This window comes from Podarcis raffonei, chromosome 5 (genome assembly GCF_027172205.1).
Source record: "Podarcis raffonei isolate rPodRaf1 chromosome 5, rPodRaf1.pri, whole genome shotgun sequence".
NCBI classification, from domain to species: Eukaryota; Metazoa; Chordata; class Lepidosauria; order Squamata; family Lacertidae; genus Podarcis; species Podarcis raffonei.
This window is the reverse complement of record NC_070606.1, coordinates 6,569,974-6,582,230: the sequence shown is the minus strand read 5'-3', so window position 1 is coordinate 6,582,230 and position 12,257 is coordinate 6,569,974. Positions and strand designations below refer to the sequence as shown.

General features: G+C 46.8%; 1 protein-coding gene across 1 annotated transcript in view; it reads left to right on the top strand.

The window, feature by feature from the left end:
• SEMA3D (semaphorin 3D) overlaps positions 1 to 12,257 on the top strand; it is a 192,611-nt gene that overhangs the window by 75,945 nt on the left and 104,409 nt on the right. The window contains exons 4-6 of the mRNA XM_053387700.1: positions 5,720 to 5,782; positions 8,483 to 8,602; positions 12,139 to 12,232. Of these exons, the coding sequence (XP_053243675.1) occupies positions 5,720 to 5,782; positions 8,483 to 8,602; positions 12,139 to 12,232 (277 nt within the window). The remainder of the gene's footprint in view (positions 1 to 5,719; positions 5,783 to 8,482; positions 8,603 to 12,138; positions 12,233 to 12,257) is intronic.

Below are 12,257 nucleotides of genomic sequence, written 5' to 3'. Positions count from 1 at the left end.
AGATCCACACCACATATTCATTACACATTCAAAGCATATGACTTCCCTGAAAGAATCCTGGGAAGTGTAGCAGGGCCACAATCCCCAGCACCCTTAGCAAACTACAGTTCCCAGGATTCTTTGGGTAAAGCCATGTGCTCTACATGTGGGTTTGGTGAGGGTCCACGCATCACAGCTACTGGTCCAAAGCAGCAGTTCTGAAGCTTATCCCATCCTTTGTGGCCCTCCAGATCTTGCCAGGGATGATGGGAGCTGGAATCCTACAATATCCGAGGCATAGCTGTCAACTTGCAGATTTGAAAATAAGGGACCAGCAGCCTCGAAAATAAGGGATCAGAAGCCAAAATAAGGGATTTTGGCTTAGCTCATGCAGAAATCCGGTACTGATGGAGCCAGGCTGCTTTGGCTGCCACTGACTGTGTTTTGCAGGGGGTTGGACTAGATGATCCTAAGGGTCTACAACTCCCACCAAAGAAGAGGGGCAGACAAAACGGATGGCAAAGCTTACAGGCAGAATTAGAAACCAGGAAGAGGACCTCTTTAATAAAGAATGGGGAAAGTTTATAATTTAGTTGAAAAGCTATTGTCAAGAGTTACATACGTTGGTAGGATTGACAGAAAACTTGTAGTAAAAATGTAAACTATGGATGGACAAATGATTTATAAAAATAGAGTTATGAAAGGGATGCAGAGGGGGAAATCACTACATTAAGATGCTGCACTGGTTGGAGGGGATGCTAAGCAGCATGTTCATTGGCCCTTCCCTGCCCGAGAGTGGGAGGGAGAGAGACCCACGCCGCCCGCGAACCCAGCATGAGGGGGTTGCGGCACTGCAGCAGCCGGGCCACTGAAGCGCTGCCCCATCCCCTCCTCTTCCTCCTCCCTCAGGCCGCCTCCTCAGCTACCGCTGCCGCCTCTGACTTCCCCTGGCAGCGCGGCGGAAGTCTCACAAAAGAGGGGCTGCCTGCCCACCCACCGCCACCCGTCTTCTTACGACGTGCCCCTGAGGGGGAAAAGGGAGAGATGGAGATGTGGCAGCTCTTGTGGCGGAGGACTCCTAGCCGCTGCTTCCCTCCCGAGCTGGGCGAGTATGAAACCCAGGAAATTTAAGGGACATCATCAATAAGGGACAGCAACGGGACACGGCGCTGGGATAAGGGAGTTTCCCGCCAAAAAAGGGACGGTTGATCCGAGGGTCTCTCTTGCCCTATAGTGTCTAGCAGTACATGGGACAGGAGGCCATCCTGCTCATAGTTCCTCAGTCCTAAATCACTTCACCAGCTGCAGTGTTTGCAGGGCTGGGAATTGGTGTCATGGCATGATACTTTGCATCACAAAAGAAGGTTCATGGCCGATGTTCTCAGAAGCAGCCCTGCACCTAGTGAACCTCTAGCTCATGGCAGAGGTGAGATTTGAACCACAGCCTCTATAGCAAAACATTTGGAACACTGTAAATGCTGTAAGAACGATGCTCCGCATTACATGTCAAAGCTGCTGAAGAGGAACACTAATTTCATTCCTGTGGCTTTTCCTTCTGCACAAACGCCTGCCGCTTTTTCGAGTGAGTAAACAAACATAGGAGCATATCCTCCGATCAGCTTTGGCAGCCCCTGGTCCTCCTTGGGCTGTGGTTAGTGACGCGCAGGGAGAAATTGCAGGTTCTGTTTACGGTTTTGCAGAAGAGTCTGCCTGTTTCTGATAAGCTTCTCTCCCAGGCTTATCATTATGGGCCATCGCTACGGAGCAGCATATTTTAATTACTATAAAAGGTAAACTGCTATTCTGAGCTCCTTTGCCTCCCTAGCGATCCCCGCGGGATCTGTGGGTGCCCCGGTCTTTTGGCAGCCACCCTACCTATTTAAGTCCCCCAGGACAGATTTATAGGTCTGGCTTTTGGAACGACGGTCTCGAAGGAATCTCTGCCTGTCCGCCTTCCTCTTTAATTGCTCTTTGTAGTTGCACCCCTGGTCACGATACATGTACCATTCCTGCTGGGCTTGGTGTATATCAAACTCACTTGAAAGACTTGAGCGCTTGAAAGGTACTCCCCAGTAGCAAATAAGTGTCAGAATGTGGTGTTTGTGCTGCGCTGTGTTTAGACTGACCGCGGTTTGCCTTGGCTGGGTGCCACCCGGCCTTGCTCCAGGCTTTCCTCCGCACACACGGGGAGCTGTGTGGGCTTCAAGCGTGTCCTTTGTGTGCCTCGGAATTCAGAGTCATCTGACAAAATACGTTCCGTTACAGGTAGCCTCTGGGGGCCAAAGCAGTAAATTGGAATATTAAATGCCTTCCTGCAAATGATACGAGTGTTAAATGACTTGGAAACGCTGCCATATGATATTTAAGATGGATCCCGTGATCCGAAGTGGGAATTAGGTCTGCTGAACAAATAAGCGTGTTTTTATTGTTTAAGTCCCTGCAAATAAATCTGAATTATACAGAGTCTTCTGTTTCTATTGGAAATAGGCATGCACATAGAGGCAATTAGAGGGTTTGCCCGGAAAAGTGTTGGCCAAGCCGGTGTCTAAACCAACACCATTTATTGTACAATATTGAAATGCTGTGCTTTTAAGAGCAATTTAAAAAGGACAAATATGGTCCGTGCCTGAGGTGGTTTCCCCCTATCCGTATCGTGGGCTGTGTAGCTTCTAGCTTACCCACAAAATTGCTCCCCAAAGTTAATGACATTACCACAATGACATGGCGGAGCATGGTTAGGATATTTCCTAAGTATCATGTGAAAATAGTAATAATAAGAGCATTTGAAATATTTATCTTGAGATAGTTGCATGAGACACCGCACTGCTCAGGAGGCTAAGCAAGGATAGGAGGCGTTCTGATTATTGCTGTGGAACTGTTTGCGGGATCCGCCCATGACTTCTGCTGTAATGAGTGTGCTATCAAGGAGCAACAAACTTTTGACCAGCTGCCAATGCTCAGGCTCTGTGTGTTCCAAGAGCCTCAGCCACATCTGGCCACAGAGATAAATGGAGGAGACATTTCCCCAGAACCCTCTTGTGCATCAGCTGTTTAGGCCTCCCACCTGACACAGACAGAGAGAGGATACATCACAAAGTATTGCTCTTTGGAGCATTGTGGGTCGGAAACGTTTGTTTGGGGACAGGAAATTGTGCTTTAAACAAGAATATTATGTAACTTCTTCGGAGCTGTGCTGCTGGCAAGGAAGCGTTTTTCAGAACAATCTCTAAAATTTTCTTCATGCAACAATTTAATAGGGATTATATAAAGTCCTAGTAGTTTGTAAAGGTAAGGGGACCCCTGACCATTAAGTCCAGTCGCAAACGACTCTGGGGTTGCGGTGCTCATCTCGCTTTATTGGCTGAGGGAGCCGGCATTTGTCCGCAGACAGTTTTTCCAGGTCATGTGGCCAGCATAACTAAGCCGCTTCTGGTGAACCAGAGCAGTGCACGGAAATGCCATTTACCTTCCCGCCAGAGTGGTACCTATTTATCTCCTTGCACTTTGACGTGCTTTCAAACTGCTTGGTTGGCAGGAGTTCGGACTAAGCAACGGGAGCTCACCCCGTCGTGGGGATTCGAACCACTGACCTTCCGATCGGCAAGCCCTAGGCTCTGTGGTTTAGACCACAGCGCCACCCGCGTCCCACCTAGTAGTTTAGAAAAGTACAAAACAATGTTATGGTGTCAAATGCTTGTGAGGTGCTTTCCCTGGCTCCCTACACAGAATTTAAAAGAATAATCAAATCTCACTGATTAACACTGGAAACCTATAAATGTCTACTCGGCTATAGGTCCCTTTGACTTTAATTAGATTTGTGTCTGCAGGATGTGGCCTTATACAATATAGTGCAATCTTAAACCCCAATGGTGATGGGTGGAGGAGATTGGCATTGCATATACTTGTCTCTCCAGTGATCTCTGCTGGCAGAAAAAAGCACCAGCAGTTATGGGGGTTCTGTCCAGCTTTGCCCAAGGCAGACAGAAAGCTACTGCTGCTGGTTTTTCCATCACTGGTAGCAAGCAGAAAATCCTGAAATGGGGCATTTGGGGGCAGGGTGGGCGCAGTTTAGGATCTTTGGGATCCAAACCCTGCAGCTCTCCTAAGAGGCATGATTCTTGGCCGCTTTACAACAGCAGCCTGAAGCTAGAGCAATAAGAAGTTATGAGACTTCCCCACTCCGAACACACATGGAGACCTCTTTCAAATATACTGTATTTTTCGCTGTATAAGATGCACCCGACCATAAGACGCACCTAGTTTTTAGAGGAGGAATCTAATATTGTTGAAGAGGAAGGAGGAGGGAAGATCAGGCTAAGGAGCCTCTGGTCCATCCGCCTCTTTGGGGAAGCTGGATCTGCTGGCCGCTTAGCAGCGTTGTCCCTGCTGGGGGGATCGGAGGAGGCAGGTGAGACGAAGCGACACTCTTCAGCGAAGCGAGAGGAGGAAAGGAAGGGAGCCCTTACGGAGCCCCTTCCTTTCCTCCTCCCGCTTTACTGAAGAGGCGCTGCGCTGCTCTGCTGAAGCCAGCAGAGCAAGAGGGAGAGCTGTGCAGCGCCTCTTGGTCTGCTGGCTTCCCAGCAAAGCAGAATGAGGGACGGCAGGGGCTCCGTAAGAGCTCCCTTCCGTCCCTCATCGTGCATCACTGTGAAGGCATCACAGCAAGAGGTGCTGCGCAGCTCTCCCTCTTGCTCTGCTGGCTTCAGCAATAGCTGCGCAGCCTGCATTCGCTCCATAAGACGCACACACATTTCCCCTTACTTTTTAGGAGGAAAAAAGTGTGTCTTATAGAGCGAAAAATACGGTATGTGGTCATAGATTTGATGCCTTTCTCCTCCTCTGAATCCCATTTCTGATTACACTGTTAATGTGCTTCTAGTTTCAGTCGAAGGTTTAAAGCAGTTAAAAGACTCCAATATGTGAGATTGCTGCAAAAAATGTAGATTAATTGTTTATTTGGCATGGATTAGGTTTCTCTAAGTAGTCAGTTTAGATGTTCTTCCAAGTGGTCATGCTGGGAGAATACTAATGGATGATTCCCATGATACTGGACATTAGCTAATACCAATATACATTATCTACTGAATAATCAGTTATCACTGCACTGCTATTAAATCCTTTTAAAGAATCAAGCTAAAGAATGTTCTTGTATGTTTTGACATTTGGAAAGACCCCTTTCTGATCTGAGCATTATATAAAAAAAATTCTTAGTAAGAGCTTTTGAAGCATTAACATCACCCCAGTAGTGAGCTAGAGAGGTGAGGTCAGTGTAATCTGTATTTTCCTCCAAATATGGCTTATGGAAAATTACTGGAATTAGATTTCAAGAACAGATTCACTGTGCTGCCTCAAACAAGAGATTTTGTTTCACCTGCATTGGGGGAAGTAAAAAGAGGGTCCTGAAGTCAGCTGCATTTGTGAGCTCCTTATGGGACACGACCCTGAGAAGAACAAGAAGGATGGGTCACATCCTTCGTGCTGCTTTGCATGAGTTACAAGGCCAGTTGCAAAGTGGGGGAAAGAGTATCTGCTCAGCTTAATGTGAATGCCTTTCTACATGGAGATCTGTGCCTGCAAGGAGGGAGTTCTGGACATGATTCCCCCCCCCCAACCTTTCTGTGAGTTCCTTGAAGGAAGAACAGGAATGCAGATATGCAAAACAACAACAACACCAAAACCCTTACCTATATAAATTGTGAAATCTTCCGATACTAAAACACCTGTTCTAAATTGATTGCAGATATATTGGCCAGCAACAAAGGACAAGGTGGATTTATGCAAACTAGCTGGGAAAGATGCACAGGTAAGTACAATACATGCAGATGGAAACTGCCTTCAGTTGTGTGGGCACTGTTTAAAATCTGTTTGTTGGTTTCGGCTGCAGTCTTGTCCCCAGTTAAACCCCACTGAATGCAATGTGAGGCATTGTTTGGAAGAGAAAGGTGGTGGAGTCACCATCTTTAATGCCAACACTCCCTGTGGAGCAATCCTACACCCTGACACCGTGACCTTCAGATAGAGACACATCGAGAAGATGGGCAACCCAGTGGGTCACCAGTTGTATTTTTGTTGGTGAAAGTGGCAGCATAAATCAGGCATAGGCAAACTCCGGCCCTCCAGATGTTTGGGACTACAATTCCCATCATCCCTAGCTAACAGGGCCAGTGGTCAGGGATGATGGGAATTGTAGTCCCGGCATAGATGATAATTCTAAAAAAGGAATCAAGTAAAAAGTCACCAGTTGTTTATCACCCTCTGGGATCTATATATACCTCACTCCAAAATGGTTTCTTTTTTTCATCCTCCCTTTTACCCCACTGCCTCCTTCAATTATTATTTTTTGATAAAGGCGGGGGGACGGGACCCCAAACCTCTGCTCAACTCTAGTTCCTTAGTCATGTTCAAGTGTGATGGGATGTTAAGAAAGTGAGGCCAACTGATATAGAGTGATTGATGCACAAGAGTCAAGCCTTGGTAAGGCAGGGTTTCCTTCCATTCTCTTTTTTGAATGCGTATTTCATAATAGATGCTCTGATCCATCACAACAAGGCATAATAAAGGCACTTCAAGGACAACGTTGACTGAAGTGGAACTGTGGCAATGCTCCCTATTGAAGGGGGAGTATTCATTACAGAACAGAGCTTGTAGGTTTCCATCATTCAGCATAAGCCCTTTGAAGTGCGTTTGAGTTGTAAATTATGTGGATTTACTCCATTTTCATTTATGCCTGTGGAAAAAGCCAGTTTCTGCTAGGAACGTGCAGAGCACAGCTTGAGCACAGCATATTAACAAAAGCAGACTTGTGCATTAATATTACAGTAATTAGTTGATGGCAGAATATTATTATGATTTAACCAACCCATGATGCTGGCTTATGCAGGAGAAGACAATTGGTCCCTCAAGCCCAGTGCTGTGGTCTCTAACAGTCAGAAGTCGCAGACAGATAAACGTGTTCTTCCTTGAGTTGCTTCAATAAAGAAGATGAGAATTGAACAATGGATCTCCTGAATGCCAGACAAACACTGTGCTGAGCTAAAGCCCCCAAATCCTCTGGGCACAACTGTTCTTAATTTCTCCATTTCTCCCCACCTGTCCAAACCAGACCATTTTCTTCCCCAGTAGCTTAGTTTGGACATCATACCAAACCATTGGGCTAGAGTCAATGGGAGACTTTGTTGGGCAGCTGCTGAGGACCACGTCCTTTGGGGGGCACACCGTTGATCCCCAGAGCCTCATTGACATCTCTGCCTGATTACTGGTCTTCTCTGAGGTTGCAAGCTGTGGCAAGAGTGAGGCACCAGAGCAGCAGTTTCCACTTGCTTCTGGGTGGCTGTGAATACTGGGAAGAGAGAGAGAGAGGACCCATAAATGGCCAGTGGAGACCTCAGCGAGGAGGAGATGGACTCACTCAGGGAGGGGGACCCACTGAGGACATTTCTTGTATATAATTATGACATTATAGATCACTATGTATGCATTATGGGAATTATCTGCCCTGCCCTGAGATCAAAGGAGATGGACTAGGTCAGGCATAGGGAAACTCCAGCCCTCCAGATGTTTGGGACTACAATTCCCATCATCCCTGACCACTAGTCCTGTTAGCTAGGGATGATGGGAATTGTAGTCCCAAACATTTGGAGGGCCGGAGTTTGCCTATGCCTGGACTAGGTTATAAATAAACCACACTTGCCCAAGGGAAGAGGTCCTAACCTCCATCCCCATTATCTCTAGGTAGGGCTGAGAATATCCTTTGTCTGAAATGCTGTCAGTATAGACCAAGCATCGGCAAACTCGGCCCTCCAGCTGTTTTGGGACTACAACTCCCATCATCCCCAGCTAACAGGACCAGTGGTCAGGGATGATGGGAATTGTAGTCCCAAAACATCTAGAGAGCCGAGTTTGCCAATGCCTGGCAAAGACAATGCTGAGCTAATGACTTGGAACAAGGCAGCATCTATTTCCCCTGAAACCTGGAGCCAGCACGGGCACTAAAAATTTAGAACCCAATCCATGATTCCATGGTTTGAGCTTTTAGATGTGCAGTGCTCAAACAATTGTTCTGAGCTGTTCATTGGTTTTCTCTTCCCGCTCCATCTCTGCAAATCCATTGCTTCCATCAAGTAATGCAGTAATTTATTGGTTTGGATGTCTCACTAGACTATATTTAGCTCAAACTACGGTTTGCAAACCCACTTCAGGCGATGATTTGTGATTCTGGTATACTCCCCAATCACAAATCATGGTTTGTCAATTCAGACGCCAAGCCACAGTTCAGCTTCCTTAACCATGGTTTGGTGTGAAAGCTGGGTGTTATGCAATGTTTAGTTTTAAAACAATAAACCCTGTTTGCCGGCTTTCTGCCAGACATTTCTCCAAGTTGTTTCAAACCTTCCTCGGCATCATGAAGTATATTGGCCTGAAGTATCATGAAGTATAATGGAATGGAATGGAATATTGCATAGCTAATGATGATGAATAATTTCTGCCCTTCTTTCCACAATAGACAGAATGTGCCAACTTCATCAGAGTCCTACAGCCTTACAACAGGACCCATGTTTATGTCTGCGGTACGGGAGCTTTCCACCCGGTCTGTGGCTACATAGAGCTTGGAACACACAAAGAGGTAATTTAATCCACTCCCAAATGGTGCATGACAAGGAATGGCTCTAACTTTCCCTCGCATCCATCATTCCCTTGAAAATACAGTCTATGGCCATATAAAAAATGATCTGACAGCCCTTTATACAAACAATGGGGCAATGTTAAGTTTTTGCCAGTTGTGTAAGAACTCATGTTCTCACATTTTTGATGTGTGCATATTGCACGTTAGCAAACCTCTGCGCTCAAACAAGGTGATTAATATCATTCTGCACAGGCTGGCTTTTCTGGGTGATTAATGGTGCAATGGGCCCATTGAACCCATATGGCTTGCGTGACCTTCCCCAGCAGGGAATGGTAGCCAGAGAAAGGGCAGTTAAATGGGCAGGCTAGAGAGCTGGATTTGGATATTGGCAACTCCATTCCAAGTCCCTGCTAAAACATGTTTCTCTCTGGACCTCTCTCCATCCTTAGAGTGGAAGCCAGTCTTGTGTTGATTGTTCCGTTGGGGAGAGGGAGTCTTGCTGCACTTTTGGGGCTCATTGCACTAGCTCCCACTGGCACAACTCTTTAGCTGAATGTGGCCCAGAGCTTGTTAGAGGATACATTGAGCATTCCAAAGTACGTTATATGCGGATGCTACAGAAATTGAGCAATAATCATATTAAGTAAAGGAATGGCAAGGCGTATTATGCCTCCATTAGGTGTGCTGGGGACTGAGAGTTCTCCGCCATTGTGTGGTTTTTGTTTTGAGATTGATTGCACATTTAATGAAAGGGTGTTGTATTTTGTTTCTGCTTTCGCATCATGTTGCTAATGCTTAATTTTGAATGTTTACGGTCCTCCGCCTCGGGACCTTTAGCTGAAGGGCAGATTCTGAAAGCTCTTAATGTGTAAATAAAAAGATAGATAGATAAATGAAGGCTGCCTCTGATGGTGGGAATGACTCAGACACATAGTCAGCACCCCACCGAGACAAAAACAAAAGGGGAGAAAGTGGGAGAGAAGGAATTTATCTTGCAAGAGCCCCATAGCTGAGTGTAGGCTTCCTCTATACAAAAGCCAAGCTGTGCTGTGGTGCCAAGTTCTTTCTATCTAATTCTGTAGCTTCAAAGGGCCAGATGACCATTATCCTAATCTTTGTAATTATCAAACAACACACTTGCGATTTGTTGCGAATTGAGACTCTAATCTCCTGTTGTGGAAGCAAAAATCTCAAGATGTTCTTCCTTCCTCTAATGAGCTTTTCATGCCTGCTGGTCAGCCTTTGAGACCTGCCAGCTACCTGCCGTCCTGGGCCATTCTGTAGAAAGATAAATGTCTGGCTGGTGATCAGATGGCTTACAACCTGGTTTCAAACTATGCAAGGCTCTCTCCAGAAGGGTCAGAGAGTTCAGCACAAGGAGATTAAAAAAATCTAGGCCTTCTGCCATTGCAGCCGATGCCAAGTCTAATTTCATGGAAGCAAGATGGCTGTGCCTTTGGTTATCGTAAAACTTGCAGATGTGAGACCTACCCAGCTGAATCAGACTAGAGTTCTAGCCAGAGGCCCCCGGGGAGCTTACAAAGTGGGTAGGAAGAGTGCAGCTATCCCTGGCTCTTCCTCCCTGCAGCTGATCTTAACAGGTATACATGGCAGTTCCATGTTGCTATTGCCACCAACTCCCTTGCCCTCCAGGACACCCAAAACCCTTCAGGTTTTGGCCTTGCAAGGTTATGTTATCATTCACCAGTCATCCCACACATTTTTAATCAGGCTTTCTTGCATGTAAAAGGTTTGAAGAGTTCATTATCCTGTTAGTCTTTCATTATAGCATGTTAGTCTTTCAGAGCAGTCTCTTGGCCCCGTTCAGGTGAAGAGAGTTGTGAAGAAAAGGAGTAGCCTCAATTCACAGCTGATCCGGCAGATATGAAGTCTGAGTTCAGGTGTCAAGTCTTCTCCCTAAGAACCAACACCTCCATTCTCCAGAGACTCTGCCTTTCCTTCTCCTGCAGCAGCTACCACCTTCTCCAACCAAAGACAGCTGTAGAGAATGTCTTGTTGTTTTGCATGGGTCCAGGAAGAGGTGGTGCCCTTCCCTCCTTCCCTACCTTGGATCCCAGCACAAAGTCAGAGGATCGGGCTCACCATTCTCCAGCCTGCTGCAAATGGAGGGATGGGCGGTCCTTTCACTTCTGTGGCTGGTGGGATGGCTCCTTCACTTTGCCTCACTGCAGGAGGAAAGAGTAGTAGTCATGCAGTTGAGTTGAAGGGGGTGGAAAGTACAAGACCAGCCTGTCAGTTCAGCTGTAAAGTTGTGGGGAAACTTATATGTGAGTTGTCCTGTTACGCTGTTCCTGCCTTTGCCTTTATGTCAATACACATATATGTTGTGACCGGCTGTGGCTCCATTGAGCAGGGTGTAAACCTTGTACTGTGAATTAGCAGAGCTATTGCGTGGCAAGTTCCCAACCCCCCCCCAGGTGGAAATAATGGCACACGACACAATTATTAAGGTTTATGGGCTAAAAAAAGTCCACAACCTTATTGGTTACAGGTGATGAGCGGTATTGGCTTAGGCATTGGTCCTAACCGACTATATCCGACTCCAGCCCATCTGCTTGAAGTCTGGGAAGGGTTAACCACCAGTAGGGGGAGTCCTGCTGATGCACATCAACTAGGAACCCCCCCCCCCGGGGGTCACCGATAGGGGGCATGTCTTAGGCCCTAACCTCCCTAGGCTTCGGACAGGGCCACCCTCCCCCGAATCCTTTAGCAGGGCAGGTGATGGCACTACGTCCCCTCTTCCATCTACAGAACTAAATCAATGCCTAACCACCAGTGCCTACCCAGGAAGTTGTGGCGATTTTCTACGAGGTAGGCGAAAACCACGTGGCTGGTGCCAATTTGCCAAGTGGAAAAATTCCTACCAGGCCCTCAATGGCAACCAACCACGGTCCATAGCAAGGTCAATAAGAAAACCTATAAGGGCGGGAGGGTGGGAAAAGCAAGAACAGCTGGTGGGTGGCAAAGAGGGAGATCCCCAGGCTGCGTCCTGCCTTTATAGGGCAGGCCCCGCCCCTGAGCCAGCCGATTGGCCGGCTAGGGGGTGATGCAGCCAGGAATACCCCAATCACACGGGGCCACCACATTTGTGGAGGGGCCATGAAACCCGCAACCCCACCTACTCCTTAGTGCGGAAGTGACTTTGCTGAGCATCCGATTGCTACGCAGCTTGACAGAGCTCTCCCCTTGCCCAAACTAGGCTGACTTGTAAGATATACAGCACCACCAGTTTAATGCTTTGCTTTTCAGAGACAAGAACAGAAATCTGCACATGAAAGGGCAATATTAGGCAGCCATTTAATTAGTGTTTTTATGGAGCAGTCAAGTAATTTCGTTGTCCCTGAGAGGGGGCAATGACAATAAAGATATTTCTATTCTATTTCTATTTCTATTTCCATAGAAAACGGCAAAGAAAATCTGAGCCGTATAATTCAGTTTGCTGCCTTTTCCTATATGGACTTTTACGTTAGAAATCAGACCGCTCCTGGACTAATGAACATATCCTTTATACGCAGGATGTGGCATTCAGATTTGATGCTCACAACTTGGAGTCTGGCAGACTGAAATGTCCTTTTGATCCTCAGCAGCTGTTTGCATCTGTCATGGCAGGTAAGAGTTTAGCAGAAGCAATGAT